This window comes from Siniperca chuatsi, linkage group LG13 (genome assembly GCF_020085105.1).
Source record: "Siniperca chuatsi isolate FFG_IHB_CAS linkage group LG13, ASM2008510v1, whole genome shotgun sequence".
Taxonomy (NCBI): Eukaryota; Metazoa; Chordata; class Actinopteri; order Centrarchiformes; family Sinipercidae; genus Siniperca; species Siniperca chuatsi.
The window spans coordinates 24,120,732-24,137,736 of record NC_058054.1 but is presented as its reverse complement, the minus strand read 5'-3'; the positions used below and the strand labels follow the sequence as shown (position 1 = coordinate 24,137,736).

The 17,005-nt window shown below is 39.1% G+C and overlaps 1 protein-coding gene across 17 annotated transcripts in view; it reads right to left on the bottom strand.

Annotated features, from left to right (window-relative positions):
* The window catches only part of ctnnd2b (catenin (cadherin-associated protein), delta 2b), a 185,118-nt gene that overhangs the window by 14,410 nt on the left and 153,703 nt on the right, over positions 1 to 17,005 (bottom strand). For all 17 annotated transcript variants that reach the window (XM_044218779.1, XM_044218781.1, XM_044218782.1 and 14 more), the window contains 4 exons: positions 8,754 to 8,871; positions 7,329 to 7,511; positions 2,190 to 2,363; positions 299 to 449 (listed from right to left, as the gene is read on the bottom strand). In XM_044218779.1, the coding sequence (XP_044074714.1) occupies positions 299 to 449; positions 2,190 to 2,363; positions 7,329 to 7,511; positions 8,754 to 8,871 (626 nt within the window). The remainder of the gene's footprint in view (positions 1 to 298; positions 450 to 2,189; positions 2,364 to 7,328; positions 7,512 to 8,753; positions 8,872 to 17,005) is intronic.

Sequence of the window (17,005 nt, the reverse complement as noted above, 5' to 3'; positions counted from 1 at the left end):
ATAAGTATCGTATTCAATATTAAAGCAAGTGAGTAATCCTGCAAGTGGGTCAACATAACTGCACTTGTTTTAAGTGCCATTATCTTCAACTGAGGCAGAATTAAGCACATTACTCCACTGGTATAAAAAAATGACACTCAAATAAAATTCTTGAATAAAGTTAGTTTGCTTTGGAAATTATGCACTAACCCATAGGCAGACAATTTTTCGTGTCACCTTTTTTTCCAGACTGTGTCTGTCCCCTTGTATAACTTCACTCTTTGTATGTGTCTTTGTTTGTTGTTAATTAACGACTCACCAATGAGCTCCTTGTTCCTGATGTCCAGAGCCATGTTTCTCAGCGCGGTGGCCACGGCACAAACCACCCGGTCGTTGTCTATCCTCAGCAACTCCACCAGGATAGGGAGGCCCTTCTCCTTACGCACTGCAGCCCGGATATACACCGACCACTGGGCAGGATAGTGGGAAGATAGGCGTTGGAGGTGGACAGAGAGAGCATCAGAGATTTGTTTCATGCACTTTCCTTTTATCCTTATTTCTGGTGTATTCTGATTGCTTCTCTTAACTAATGTACCATATTTTGGCTAACTCCTTCTTTACTGTTATTCAATATAGGATATTTCTTGTCAAAGGTAGTGTGTCATAGAGATAATTGGTGTTATTCTTTTCCTTTAGAATATCAAGGTACTTTTTGTAATACTAGAAATTTATATGACATAATGTAATATCACAGCTGAAGACCACTGCACTGAAACATGTAAGGACTGATTTTCAAATAAGACTAAGATTCTACAGCCATGCTCTGTAAGGCTTGCATGCTAACATGTGATGGTAAACAGATATAATGTTTACCATGTTCACCATCTTAGTTTAGCATGTTAGCATGCTCACATTTGCTAATTAACACAAAGCATAAAGTACAGCTGAGGCTGATGGGAGTGTCATTAGTTTTGCAGTTTTGTCATTAACCAAAGTGTTGGACAAATTAAAAGTTGACCTGCTGGCACTGGATGAAAACTTAAGAGATCACCAAAGTGATCACAATTCATTGTGAGGGGAACATGGATGTCTTAATCATATTTCATGGCAATCAATCCAACAGTTTTTACTTAAAACCAAAAATGTCAACCTCATGGTGGCGCTAGAGGAAAAGGCAGAGGATCACCAAATCATGAGGATTCATCCTCTGGGAAAATGTTCATGCCAATCCATCCAATAGTTGTTGAGATATTTCAGTATGGCCAAAGTGGTGGACCGACTGATAGACAGACCGACATTGCCATCGCTAGAGCTATGCATGCTAAAAGTATTTCAAATATTTTTGGATAGCATCATTTAACAGATATTGAACTTGAAGCTTCATTCTTTGAAAAAGCAGTCTAAAAAAAATTCTGAACATTAAGTCCACTTACTTGGTGTTTCTGAACCTTTCAGCCACATCTTGTGGCCTTCACCAGTAGTTCAGTTGTCATGGAGATGGTTTAGCTGTTGCGTATAGTGTATGGTTTAGTTGTTATTATGTAACCTACGTATGCTGAGGAAGGCCACGTGATGTGGCTGAAAGCTCTGGAAACATCAAATATGATATCTTTTTGGCAAATCGATGATACTGTATTCACCAGCATTTTCTAGGTCATTTCTATTTCATGAGAAAAGGCATCTGTCAAGTGCAGGATTGTTGTTAAAATTTGCCCAAAAGCTTGATGCTGTTCACATGCTGTCTGTCTAAACCAAAGTGCTGTCTATCAAGTTAACTGACAGACAGTTAAAAAGCAATGAGGCTGGAAAATGACAAATAAACATTTTAAATCTAAAGCAGTCATCAAATGATCACCTGTATAATTTATGTCATTATCTGAAACACATTGATAAAAACAAGACACTTTTATTATTTACTGCATTTATTCTGACTTCTGAGTCTTTTAGATGCAATTACATAAAAGTGCTTATTTCAAAGAGATGTGTACCAAATGTTACACTCATGCATGAGGAAATTTGAAAGGTCCAGTAAGGTTTGCTATCCCACAGAACAAAACGACCAGATTATTGGGACTGTTAGGGTTGTTATTTTGCCATGTGCCGAGATTTCCCACTTTCAGAACACTTCTTGGCACCCACTGGAATTTCAATACACTTGTGCAGATGCCCTTTAGTATCTCAGGGACATAGACACAGTACTGAGGCCTTACCTTCCAGCTGCCAGCAGCTAGGTTCTGCAGAGCCCCAGCTGCTCCCTCCAGGGTGTCTGGGTTGGAGCACTCAGACAGCAGTGTGAGGTAGGGCTTGACGATGGTGGGGTGCCATAACATCTGAATGCCTTTCGGGGGCTCTGCCAAGTCTGGAAATGGGCCGACGCCATCCCACTGCGGAAGATGACACATAATTCAGAATAGAAAAGCATTTTGAATTCTGTGTGAAGGGAGGTTTGACAGTGGTAGGGTGCCAGCATGGCCCCCTCAGGCAAGAACAGGGAAAGGAGAGAGAGAGATTTACAATTCATAAACAGTGTATAAATAAGGTGGCATTCATCTATTTGAGCATTTTGGTTTTCTATCTCCTCTGTAATTGAAATCTGACATTTCTCCTGCATTGATGATGCATCTTGAAAAATACACACACATACTGTATATCAATAATAACCGTGAAAGTGTTGGCTGTTGAATACAGGAGATTTCTCGTGACACTGCAATATATTTCTCACAGAATAGTGGTACAGACGTTTGACTAACGTATGTTGCTGAATAGGTGCATTATGAAAAAAACAATTGAATTTGCACCAAAAAGTAATCATTAGTTGCTGCCCTGGACTAGATATTGGACTTATATGGATCCCCCCAATCTTTGGAAATACAGAGAGCACTGAACATTTAAATGCAAATAAAACAGAAGATCACTGGTGCAAACATGCTGTTAATTCAGGACTGCAAGTTAGGGCTGGCAAATAACAATAATTATATATTACTGTTTATTGATTTTTAATGGAATCATATCGGGATTATACGATCATAACATGTTATAATTTTGCAAATGTCTGTGTTCCAAATTAATGATTCTGATAAAGCTGGAATTAAGTTATTGAGGTTTTCATTTTACAATTTTTAAGGCTCTGGTCTCATGTAATGCATAAGGGTGGAACATTGATCACATGATTAGAACATCAGTTTGACTATTTTACACATGATTCGACATACATTCCACCTTGTGTTATATATTAGTATAAGAAAATATACTCTTATGTGTGTGTTTGTCAAGCACACATCTTTGTCCTCATCCTACAAGCCTTTTCTCTTGTGATGATAAAAGTGAAACGTACTGTTTAAACATACACAATAAAGCATACATCTAACCTCTGTTTAGCTGCTTAGCTTGCATACTTGGACAAGAAAGACAGAGTTATTTTACAATGAAATAACAGTCTGGTTGACATTTTGCTTTATCATACTTATAATAGTAGGACTAACTAACTCTACATTCCAATACAACAACAATGCTGTTTCTATATTTCCATGTCTTCTACATGTTACATCAACTGGTGAGGATGCTGCCTTGCATTAGTCATATAGCTTTAGCCTCAGTCTTTTTAGCATTTTACATATGTAGTCACCAAGTGCATATTTAAGACAACTTTACAGGATGCATGTTGAGCTCAGCTTAATAAGTCAGCCAGAGACATTGTCTTCAACCAACTTGTGGAGCTAATGTTAGCTTAATTAGCTAGCTAGCTACAACTGTTAAAATCTGCTAGTGACAGTTGTCATTTCAGCTGGAAAAAATGATGGATGCTGGTTAGAAATAAGAAGCCTGCTTTTGTATAGCATTGCCTGAAATCAAGGACCCATTGTTTCAAAACCTACTAAGAATTCAGAGTGGTAAATCTGCCACTTATTATCACTTGTTATCATTGTAAAGTGACATACATGACATCTGTATGTGCCATGTGAGAATGAAAGGCTTGACAGGCGTAGCTACAGTAACTAAGGAGGGATGGGACTGGGGTTAGCAAACGGTCAATAGACACACATAAGCCATGTTCTATAATGTATGCATAAATAGTAACTTATTGCACCGTCCATACAAAAGTACAGTTTTTCTGTACATAATAGTTATGTGTTTATGGTATGTGATGCTTTTCTTTGTTAAGCTTTGCTGTCTTTGTTTAGCTATATGTCTATGTATCTTCATGTACATTTTGGTCTGTGCACTGTGTATAGGTCGACTGTGAACTACTAAAAACTGGACAAAAAGTCCTTGTATGCTTAAACATACTTCGGCCTGTACAGTTGGTTCTTTATCTGATTCTGATTTGCAGGTGTACTGTACATATTAATAAATCTGGGATGTCCTATATGCGTCCTGCTTGTTGTCATTAACCTTCAGTCCACATGTTTTGTTTTGTACAGAAAAGAATATCATCCTCCTTCCATCTGCAATGATGTAATCTCACATGACATCTGTTAAGGCTCTGCAATATTGCCAACACACTGCATTGGAAAAACATATCGTGTTGTCCTCCTTTGCTTCCCTGTTTTGTCTTTGACCTTATCATTCTACTACTGCCTCTTTCCTCTCTCTCCTACTTTTGTATTTTCTAGCCTCCCTCCTTTACCCCAGCTTCCCTTGCTCTGCCTTTATATCTCCTCTCCACCAACATATCCTTTCCTCCTCTCCTCTCCACATTCTCTCCTCTAATTACCCCACAGTTGATAGAGTTTTGCCCTCTCCAACAAGCTCCCCAATCGCTACTTCATGGTAATCACCCACAGCTGCACTGGAGTGGAGACAGACAGATAGAGGAGAGGGGGGGGGGTTACATATTATTATTATGGAGAGGTTATGATTTGGCCCTTTACAATCTGATCCCAGGGTTAGTTTTAAGATTCCTCATCTCCCTGGTTCTGCCTGGATACACCAACAGTTCGTCAAGGGTTCGCTTGACAAATGGAAGTTAAAGGCCTGGCTCATCGCTACTATTTTTAAAAATTTCCTTTCTCTGTTTTTTCTAGAAATGAAAGGAAAAAAAGCATGCAGGGCTAATGAGCAATTCATCCACCCTGATCCACCGGACGTGTTTTTCAATCCCCACAGCTTCACTAGAAGTTGTAAAAGAAGTCTTCCACTCAACCAGAATGTGATGCTGATTGCTTATTAGCATGACAAGAAATTAGAGCCTTTTCCAAGGCAGCCGTTTGGTTTCTGCCAATTCTACAACTAAAAGAGAGCTCATTTTTTAACTAACTGGAGGATGAAACTCTTCCTGTTGGCAACAGATGGACAGAACCAGGAAATCCAGAGAGAAATACTAAATCGGCTTGGTATTTTTGATTCCGAGCACAGGTAGTCAGTGTACAGAAAATCAAACACGGCTTAATCTGGAGATAAAGCTGTAATTGTCCGATCCTGCTGTGTGAAAACCTTGTAGCATGTGTTGCTAATATTGCATAGAACAACAAAAAACATCAAATTAAGAAGATACATGTTATCACATCATCAAGCTCTTCTTGATACATGTAGCCTCATTCTGCAGACGTGACCCTAAATAATCCAGGTGTTAGGAGAATATCAGTAGTTGACGTGGAAAACAACTCTGGCTCAAGCATCATGAATATCAAAGAAAGCTGTAGTGCATTCATAAATATTAATTTGAGACTAGAGATAGTGTGAACCAAGGATGAACTGAGCAAATGTTTCTGAACTAGAAACAGCACAGAGCTGCATTACAACACCCCCAAAAAAAAAAATAATTAAGAAAAAGATATAATGGTAGGTATAGTGTCTCAGTGTCTGAGAAAATACACACTTTATGCTCTATAATAAAGATAAGAAAAGATAAGACAGAACTTTATCAGGAGGGAAATCGTTGAGCAGCAGTCGCAGTTCAACGTAGGAAAGAGTGCAAAAATAAAATATAATCAATAAGGTGCAAATCCAAAATATACACAGTGTACACACACACACATATATACATAAATATATATATATATATATGGGCTTGGGCTGGAATTGAACCCGGACCGCTGCGGTATGGACTCAGCCTTAGTGCATGGTGCAGATAAGCTACCTGGGCGCCCCTATAAGATGCTATATTGTTGTGAAATAAGAGGGAAAGTAAAAGGGGGAGAGAAAGAGATTACCGAGCACAAGGAGACAAAGACTGTAAGATAAGTCAACAATAAAAGCACAAATTAAAAACCACCAGGACACCATAGAGCCTAGAAATACAAAAACTGAATCTGTTACATCCCCTTAATCAAATTGCTCCCTTCATGGTCAAGGTGCTATGGGTGTCACATTAGCATCAATAACTGATTACCACGTTAATTTAGCCACAAATGCATAATAAATATAAACAAAACAATTAAACTCCAGACACATAAAACACCCTCAGCAACTGGTTAATATTAAACTAACAATGTACACAAGAAACAGTTTATTATTTTCCGCAGAGAGAATGTCCATCTGCCACCTCTGCATCTAGCTGCCATGTTCCTGCTTGCTGATGCCTTCTCTGATAAAGTAGTGTTCACATATAAAGTCGCAGGCTCTCTCATCTCTCACGAGCCCCGAAGCTCGTGGGCCTGTTAAGCACTGAGCCAGTAATTTGCATACTCAGCTTTGATTGGGCAGCTATTTTCTGCCACTGCCTCTATACTGGCGCAAAATGAAGTGGTTCATTTCCTGAGAGATCTGTTTCCATGCATCGTGTTCTTATCCAAGTTCAGGTATTGTGATAAAGTTATATCACAAGAACTGGGAAGCCTGATTGGATGTGAACTAAACCTGATGTTCACTGGCGTCCTGTCGCTTCTTCGCTCTTTGAGTCTGGATCCAAGTTCTTATCCAAGTTCAGGTAGTGTGCATGGCACATATGCATTCAGAGTGAACAAAGAAAATGTTCTGTATTGCTTTATTTGTGCAAATTGACCACTGGACCACAGGAAACCAGGCCCTGATCATCCTTTTGTACAAGCAAGTAAAGCATCAAGCAACAGCATCCAGCAAAGACCAAACATCATCTTGTCTGGATATTCATCATAGGACTGTTTAGAGGCATTAGACAAAGATTAATCTACCATATTATTATTATTATTATCCACAATATTATTAACTACATGGATATAAAGCACTTCGTGAATGCCCTGCCCAAACAAGAAACCCACTGAATCTTCAGCTAAGGCTGCCAACCATTTTTATCTCACATGTAGCACCAGCAATACTTATTTGACTGAATCAAGAAAGAAATCAAAAGAAGAGAAGAGGACACTGAGAGAAAATAAGACGTACAAATGAAGAAAGAAAGGAAGAAATGTTTAAACTTTCTGTTTTCCCACCTGGTCATGTCCCTTCTTTTTCTTCTTCTTCTTGCCCCAGCATCCAGAACTCTCTGCGTCCTTCCCGCCGGTGTCACATAACAGACCGTCCAGCTCCTCCGACCCCCCCTGCTGGCTTTGAGACGTCTCCGCAGCCAGACGGTACGACAAGTTCCTCAGGATGCACACACAGTTCTCTACGGTCTGATGGTGGAAAAGGAAGGAAAGAAAGAAAGAGGGAGGGAGAGAGATGAGAAAAAAGTGTGGAGAGAAAGAGTGGTAGACATGAAGGGGGGTGGCAGATGGCAATCAGGCGAACAGACAAACACTAAAATCAGGCTTTAGACACATATTCACTCAGGCACACACACTCAAACACACACACATATACAGTATATGAACATACTGTGGAGTGCAGACTGTATAATATACAATATATAAACATGGACACACAGATGCTGTGTGCATAATGTAGACACACACACACACACATACACACACACTAATCCTATTGTTGTGAGTGGCTATGCAGTCAACAGTCACAGACTTTGATCTTGTGAAGGATTTCTAAGGATTAAAAACTTCACATCTCCACTCAACACACACACACCCATACACACTGGCAACACAGCTAGACACTCTTTATACATCAAATACACATCTATGCATGCGGCACATATGCAAGCACGTCCACAGAAACAGATACACACAGTTGCTCGCAGGCTCACATAAAAGCACAGACACACACACTCTCACTAGTGATGTTTCTGTGTCACTGGCCATCTGGGTTGGGTAATATATGGTGCGCTGTGAAAAATGACAAGCTCGGCAAGCTTGAGATTTTTGTATATACACTTATTAGCTTTAATCATTCTTTTTGTACATTTTTTGAAATGTCAGATAATTTTTGGACATTAGTGTAACTCGTTTCAGACCTGTACTTAGTATAAGTGAAACCTTTTTTTCTTGTTTCAAGATATTATTTATCATAAGATTCATGTGCAGGAAGAATATTCGACTATAAGTATGTATCCAGAATACATATCAATACTGTAGGTCTAAAACCAAAACAACTTACCAAGCTTTCATAACTTAAACAAATTAATATGCATATACAGTGTATACATACGGCCTGCAAAGACACAGATAAAACACATTTGCATATAACATTTACAATGTAAATGTATGTAAATGAAAAATATTTTTTGCATAGTAATCATCGTGAAACACATGTTTACAATAAAACAATATTTGAGTTCTTGGACAGTGATAAACACCAAACACGCAGTAACACACACACATGCACAGGACCTTTCAGCAACATCATTTTCTATCATTGTGTGTATGTGCGTAAGTTTCTATTTAGGTGATTTTGTGTGTGCATGAGCTAGAGGCTATGAGAGTTGGTGTGCATGGCAGTTGGTTGTATGTGTTTGAGAGAGTTACCTTGCTGTCAATCTCACTGCTCCCCAGAGCAGTCTGGATGACGTAGAGCAGAGCGTCTGTCAGGCCCTCACACTCCCTCATCCTCCTCCGGGCCTCCTCGCCTGCAGAACTCACATTCCTGTTACACACACACACACACGTATACGTTCACCTCATCAATGAAAAGTCCAACTGAAAACTGAACATGCAGCACAATTTCGGAATATCCTACACACTTCTGCTAAGTAATACACATGACTTGAATCGTCCAGTAGCTTCTCACAAGTCTTACGTGTGTGTGAGCACATGTGAATTTTGAAGCATATGGATATGTGCTACTGCATGTGTATGCCTGTCTGTGTGATAGCGAGGAGAGAGTCTGAGTGTAATGCCCTTTAAATGTCAGACTATTAAAGATGGCTAGGAGATGCTTGTGCCCTCGGTGTCAGTGAGAAATGGCACCAAGTTGCCAAAACTCCATTGGTCTCATTTGTTTTCCCAGGTCCTTAATAACACTCTTCACCATTTTAGTCTTAAACAAATCTGTGATTTAAAGGTATTGGGTGTGGTGTTATACAGCTGCAATATGACACATATATCACACAAGTAAAAAGCAGCAAATACAGTATTATACATGATCATTAGGCATTTATTTATGCAAATGCTTATGTTAATGCTTTGTACTATTATAAGGATTATTATAGTTACATTAATACCATTTTATATTTAATATTTACAATATTATGATTGTGAATTAATCATTTAGAAAAATTTGATGGGTCCAAAATGACTGTTTTGTTTATCTCTGTGTTAGATGTCTGACGTTTGGTTCCTGCTTCTAACAAGGCTTGTGAGCCAATAGAATAACGACGTTGATATCGCGTGGTGTAGTTCCCAGTTAGTGTGGAAAACACAGACACTGACGTTAGCACATACTAGCTAACTTAGCTTAATCGTCCGAATAAACAATAACCCATAAAATTACAGTTTAGCATATTTAAACAAAATAAACAACAACTACTGGCAGTCATAGTCCTTAAAACCTTAACTAATGTGTTGTCACCGGTTAGATTGTCAAAATTTGAAAATTAACAGCTTCAATCCCCGAGGAGCTACGTTAGCATTAGTGACGGTTGCGTCCAGTTACCTAACATTGTAGTTCCCTCAAACAATGTAACGTTATAACGAAGATGTGTATCAGAGGGCCAGGGTCCGACATAACCGATGGCCCAGGGCCAGTACAAGTTTATGCAGGGCAAGTTGATTGACCAGTCACTGGCCCATCCGGGACGGTGGCAGACTGGTCCACTTATGAAAAGATGGTCGCTGTTCGGAGTGGATGTGTCGTGTCGAAGGTAAATTAAAGTTCAGAACTATTGTAAATCTGCTCATTATAGTGTTTAGACCCAAAACGTGACTGTTATTGAGGGTGTCATCTCGTATAGCAGTCTAACGTTAGCCCTATTATGAGACACTTCGCTGAGATAACTTACTTGTTATCACGCTATGAGATTTGTTTACAGCAAGAAAACACTTCGACGTTAGGTCAACACTACGCGCTAGCTAATGTCAACTTTTACTGTGGCTATCTGTCTAATGTTGAGCACTGTGGGTTTTAATAGCATTACTACAACATACTATACTATACTATAATATAATATAATAATGTACTTTGATTGGATTAAAAAGTAAATATTTCCCTAATGTCTTATAGTATAAGGATGAGTGAAATGTCATTTTACACAGTGTTGCAACATAGGGCTCCCATAATTATTAAATGATAGGGGGAAAAAGGGTTACCTAAAGCTAGCTAGCCATGTCCTAAAATTACCATAGATAATGTTACATAAAACACCACCACACAAAGTAACCTAAATCTACAGCTAATGTACAGCTATATGTTGCAAAATGAATGAATTACTGTATCACGAAAGATTCATCACTTGATATGACTGAGTCTGAGTCTCACTCCACTCGACCATGAAATATACAGGTTGTGCAACAAACTGGCAACCACTGGAGTGGAATGGGAGGGGGAGAGCATCATAGACTGGCTGGATTTAATCAATGTTATCAATAGCACGTTTAAGGTAATTTCCTGGAGACTTACCCTAACCCTAACCACTACTTGCCCACCCCTAACATTAACCTAACCGCCATTAACCTTAACCTAACCCTCACCTTAACCACTGACCCAAAAAGCAGCATTTTTTCAAATTGGGCACACAGCTTCTGTCCCCAATTGGACAAGCCATCCACAATTAACTTGTCTTGAGTCTGAAATGTATCCCCAAAGGTAACTTAAGTCATACCCCCACACACACACCCACACATACACAGACAAAACAGGGCACTGATTCAAAGCTATAGTCGCCTGTACAGTGCACCATGTGACTAAAGACACAAACAGATAAACACCAAAATAAAAGCACTTGAGTGGTACTTTTAAACCACTTTATATACTTCTTTCTTTCACACATTTCCTTTTTTGGGATACCACCTGTTAATGGATTCAATTCAATTAACCGTCAATATCTAACAGTCAATTTGGCATAATTAATCCCTCTGAAGCATTCCTCCTGCAAGGCAGCAGGGCTGCAGATTAACTCTCATTATGATCTTTTAGTGTGAAGAATCTAAATAATGAGAGAAAAAAAAAAATCACACTGCTGAAAAAAAAAAAGGTTATGTGTCTACTTGGGGAGCTTTCAAACGGAGCAGAATTTGATTAATCCATAGTGTGCTGCTGCTGTGAGAAAACTGTACTGACAAAAATGTCACTCTTTTGGTAACAACAGGGAGAAACTGTTTCTTTGTCTTTAATCTATAATCAAAAGCAGGATACTGCTGAATGCCTCTGCATGAGTGTTTTGTTAGATCGAAATTTGGGAATTTTATTTCTTATATTAAAAGAAACAATCCAGCCACTTTCAATAAAACACATTGTCCTTTGCTGCTCTCAAGACCAACATAAGGGTGGTTCAACCAGTTCATGAATTAGCTGTTAATGACACTCTAGCTGTGTCTAAATTCTTCATACAATATAGAACATACAACAACAGTGGCTAATTATCAGGATAAAATCCAGATGCGATTCAATATAGTTTTGTTTACAGCTTAGCCGGACCAGGAATCTGATTGCAATCCACTCCTACACCAGTCCAGAGGCTGGTGGTAATGCTCCCAAAGCTATTTATTAATTGCCAAAAACACCAGAGGAATAACATAAAAAATTAGCTTGCTAGCTTACAACTATCCTTCAACTTAAACAAACATACGGACAATCGTGGGCGCCATAGCAGGATTAACCTGCTACAGGGCCCTGGGGCATAAATAAGCCAATGTTACCTTCTGTTTCACCCACTCTCTGTACAATGTGTACAGTTCTCATTCACTCATTACTATGGGATATGCCCCCTCGCATATTCGTGAGCCCTGACTGGCTGGCTGGCAGTCAGGACGTCTGCATCGGGACCCTCCTCCTTTATATATGGCTGACCCAGCGTTGCTCGTCTTTCAATCACCTCTTCTCGCTTCAGAAGCCAAGCTATTCTTTACCGGATCTCAAGGCTAATTAGCTAAACTGTCGTCAGATCAGAGAGGAGACCTCAATCACCGGGCGCTAGTTGCTGGGGATACTGGCCGGACTGCCTTCACCATAGGTTTTTTTTTTTTGTTCTGGTGGAGTACTGCTGCATCTCTACTGGCTAGCGTACGCTGGTTAAGCTATGCTTAGCAAGCTAATAGCACTGGGAGCCTGCAGTCACTTGGCTGCCTACACTCTATCAGAGCTAGCTAGCCTGACAATTGTCACTCCAGATAATTAATATTTTCCTTTAGCACACCAGCTAATGGATAATACTACAAGAGAAAGGAGATTTCAGGTACCTGTGTACCTATGGGAAATAAAGACACACACCAGGTAACATTTAGAAACATACAGCAAAACTGAAATAATGAAGGGGGCCTTCAGATCAGTTAATAAAGCCGGACAAACCTTAAGGCCCTTATGACGTCAGTTGATATTTTGCTTTAGTAGCACATATTCTCCAACAAAGTTTCAGTTAAATTAGCACAAACTAGTTGATGTAAGGCTGTGTTCACTGTGTTCCCTCACCCACACAGATCATTCAATAAATGTACTGAGGATGGATCAGATAAATGCTACAACAACACCTGTTGCCTTAGTATGTATGACTGCAAGAGTTGAAGTTGCGGGGGCTGCTTTCTTCTTGTCATTTTAGTGAGACGGGGAGAAAGATGGGTGATTTTAGTGTCTTTTCAGCTGCCACTATCACAGGGCAAGTCCCTTTAAGTAGATAGCTGATACTGATGTAGTTTTACTCAGGAGGAGTCAAGATGACTAATGCGTCTTGGAGAGATGGATGCATTTACACTGTTTAAATGTCTTGTGGTTTAGTGTTCCTGATAGTACAGTAGTGGATTAACCTGCTGTTCATTAGTTGCTGTAGAATATGTGTCACATCTGCAAATTCAATGCACATAATTCTTATTCAGCTTTCTAACAGCACAAGTTTCAGCACTTCCTGTTAGTTGGCACGACAACATATGCACACACAGGGAGTGAAACAAGCAGTGAGTAAGCAGAAGCAGAAAATGTCTGTGTGTGTGAAAGTGAGAGACAGCGAGGCAGAAACAGGGCAAGACAGAAGAAGAAAGGGATAAAGGAGGGATAATATGATGGAGTAATAGAACGAGATGGAGACAGAGCGAGGGAGAAGAGAGTGACTAAAGGGAAAAGAGGGAGAGAGAGAAAATGAGAAAGCAAGGAGGATAATGGGAGATGGGGGGGGGGAGCAGGTGGCCGGCAATATACCAAACCCGCCATGAAATATTCAATCTTTAATCAGACTCTCAGCATTCCCTAACGAGGCGTGAGAAAGATGAATTAGCCCTTCGAGTTTAGGGAACTGATCCACACAAAGCTATCTCCTGCAACACACACACACTCCACCAGACACACGCGCAGTATTAGAAGCGACTAAAGCCTTTGTTAGCACCCAATATGTATAGTTTATTTTCACTGAGAGCAGGTGAGGAGACATATTGCAGCTGAGATTAAGGGTCCACACATGTAGTTAGGTAGAGAGACAAACAGCGGCATGCACAAACAGGAAGCCAGACAACCTTGCAGACAGAAATGCAGTCATGGCAGCAATCCCACTCTATTCTTGCTCAACTTGTGCTACACTTTTGCCACATCCTCAAGAGGAGCGTTTTAATAATAAGATAGATGCAAGATAATTCATGAATGCAATGAGAGGCAGATAAAAAGACAAATATACATAGAGTTTGTGAATGTTTCAGGCTAAGTTGTCTTTATTCTGTCTGTAAGACATGTTTTTTTCTGATGTTTGATGGAAGGGAACCAGTAGCACATCAAAAATGTCTGGTACACAACAGACATGTCTCTGTTATATAATATTTATGAGCTCAGAATCGGCCACGGAAATTTCATCATACAATCCTGGTTATACTTACAGAGTTTGGAAAGCATCTCACCAATATCAATTCTATGTGTAGAAATATCTAATGATTAGCTTTATCGAGTTAAAGGCCCTCAAAACCTGTCCTCTTAATTAGCTTCTTACTATGAGCGATGGGTGACTGACTTGAATATTCAGCCCGGCATATTGTATATTTTAGCCAAATTCTTGTTGGGAGTAGGTGTTTTGTTTTGTTTGAACCGAACCAATCAGTAGTAACTTTAAACTTACATGACATAGCCGTCCTGCAGATGTCATTTTCAGTCGACATGAAAGCTGTGGTGGTGGTTGCTAGGAGCTGTTAACATAATGTTTTTCAGGACAGTCGAAGAAATTTTGGAGTTTAAGAGTTGTTATTTCTGTAAGTTAACTAATAACAACCTGGATCAATCTCCCCCATGTGTATCGCCATTTTTCTGCTGCATCCACTTTATGGTTGTAGCTATGTAGCTAGCAAGCTATGCAGGAAGATGACGCCAGCATTCTTTATCCTGCCTACAACCTATTTGAATCCATGAAAAAATCTGAATTGTGGGCGGTGATTCAGAGGTCTGGACTAATGGGGTCCTACATGAAACACACAATTTTCTGTTTGTTTATGTTGCCCGTCCAATGTCAATAAAATCTGATCAAACCACACCCATACAGTCTTGATGAAGCAGTTATTTTCCAAACTTTAACTTTGATTGCTGCTTATTTAGTTATTAATGTTTAATGTTATACAGAAATACTTGATGGGGGGGTGGGGGGGTGGGGGGAGTTTTTAGGAGCTTCAAAATTACACTCTCAGACTACACTCTGAAGTGTAATTAGAGACGCTCAACACTTCTGTCCCATTAATCACTTTGCTACAGTAAGTGCTGTAAATGTAAAAGGGTTATAACAAATTTAAAATTTAAAAATCATTATCATAAGTACCTGCATGGGATAGCAAGACAAAACATTATCAAACTGTAGTCCTGGACATAAAATACTAGAAGACATTTTTAGATAGAATTATTGGATTTAACACTATTGCTTCCATGTGACTTCTATTGAATTTTGCAGGGAACACAGGAGCTCTGAAATGAAGCCTAGACAAGTTGTGTCTGTGTACCTTTAAGGAAGATGCCATGAACACATAATAATATTACGATGGATTCTTGGAGATGAAATACTATAAAGCATTTAGAAAACAGAATTATAAAAGCTAATACTTTTATACATTCCTGTCAGAGCCGCAGAGCATTTTTATTGAATTTTACAGAATGGAGAACTAAGAGGGACCGCTGTCTCAGCATCACAATTCACACACACACACACACACACACACACACACACACACACACACTATGTTTAATTATGGTGTTTAACAGGCAGATGATGTATTAGTTTGTGAGGTTAGCCTGACATCACCACTAGCAAACATGCCTTCATTATCCGTATTTCTCATCCTCTTGTATTTTATATTCATCATTACTAAGAATGAGCCAAGTCAATTAATACTCAGTACAAATAAGCTAATAATAGGCATATTTATATGTCTTAAAGAAGAAGGCACAAGGTACCTTAGTGTATTTTTGTAGGGTTTTGTAGAGTGACTAGTTACACTGCACTGTAAATTAATGCAATTAGTCAGTAGCCAATAACAATATGTAGCTCCTTTTCTACTGACATGTGAAATTTTGTATAATATAGCTGATATTATTTAACTGTTTTTATTACAATTAAAGCTGCTATGATACATATTTTTGTGTACATTTAAAGGGACAATTCACCCCAAAATCAAAAATACATATTTTCCTCTTACCTGTGTAGTATTTAGTCATCTAGATTGTTTTGGTGTGAGTTGCCGTAGAAATGTCTGCCTTTTTCAAATATAATGGAACTATGTGGCACTCGGCTTGAGGTGCTCAAAGTGCTATTTGGGGTGAACTGTCCCTTTAAATAGCTGTATAGCTGTAACTTGTTTTTTGTGTTTGTCCATGTTTTCTTCTTAGAGCTTTGACCCTTTTACAGAATGTTTTCAGTTCATGAAAGTTAAGTGGAAAACACACTGCCGCCGCAGCGCCATCCCTAGCACAAATAGGAAGCGCGCTGCTTTTTCAGAGGCGGTGAGGCTGGAAATAGGACAGTGGTGTAAAGTGTTGCTGGGTGGTCGCCTAAAAATGTCTTGTTCAGCATACAGTTTTACTGAAAGACACTCTAAGGAGTCAGCTGTTAATTTTTTCCAGTAAGTACATTTTGTTTTAAGTTTGTTTTCCGCTAGCCAAAATTAGCATCCTAATTAATATCACAGTTAACGTTCTCCACGCTCAACCCTCTCGTTCAAATATGGTCACTTCTGGCTCCAAAAAACCAAGAACAGTAATCCATAAACCAATGGGTGACGTCACAGTGGCTACGTCCACTTCTTTTATACATTCTATGGACTCACATGGACACAAATAGGAATGCTACTCCCTATTAGTGAATTAGTTACTCCATATCAGCTAGGCAACTGTTTGCTAACATGTTTGCCATATTAACTTTATAAGGTGAAAATATGTCAAAGCTTGATGCGCTTCCCACAAGTGGCCAAAAAAATCAATTAATGTAGGTTTTAAGTAAGAAGTGTTTCGTGAAGTGAAGGAACAGGGCATTTTTACCATAGTTTTAATTGTTTTAAAAGAATATGTTAATTATTCCTCAAAAGGGGACAAGAACAAATGATGAAAAACACAGGCAATAACATCTGATGCTACATTGCTAAAAGTGTCAGGGCATGGATTGAAAAGTCTAAATTAC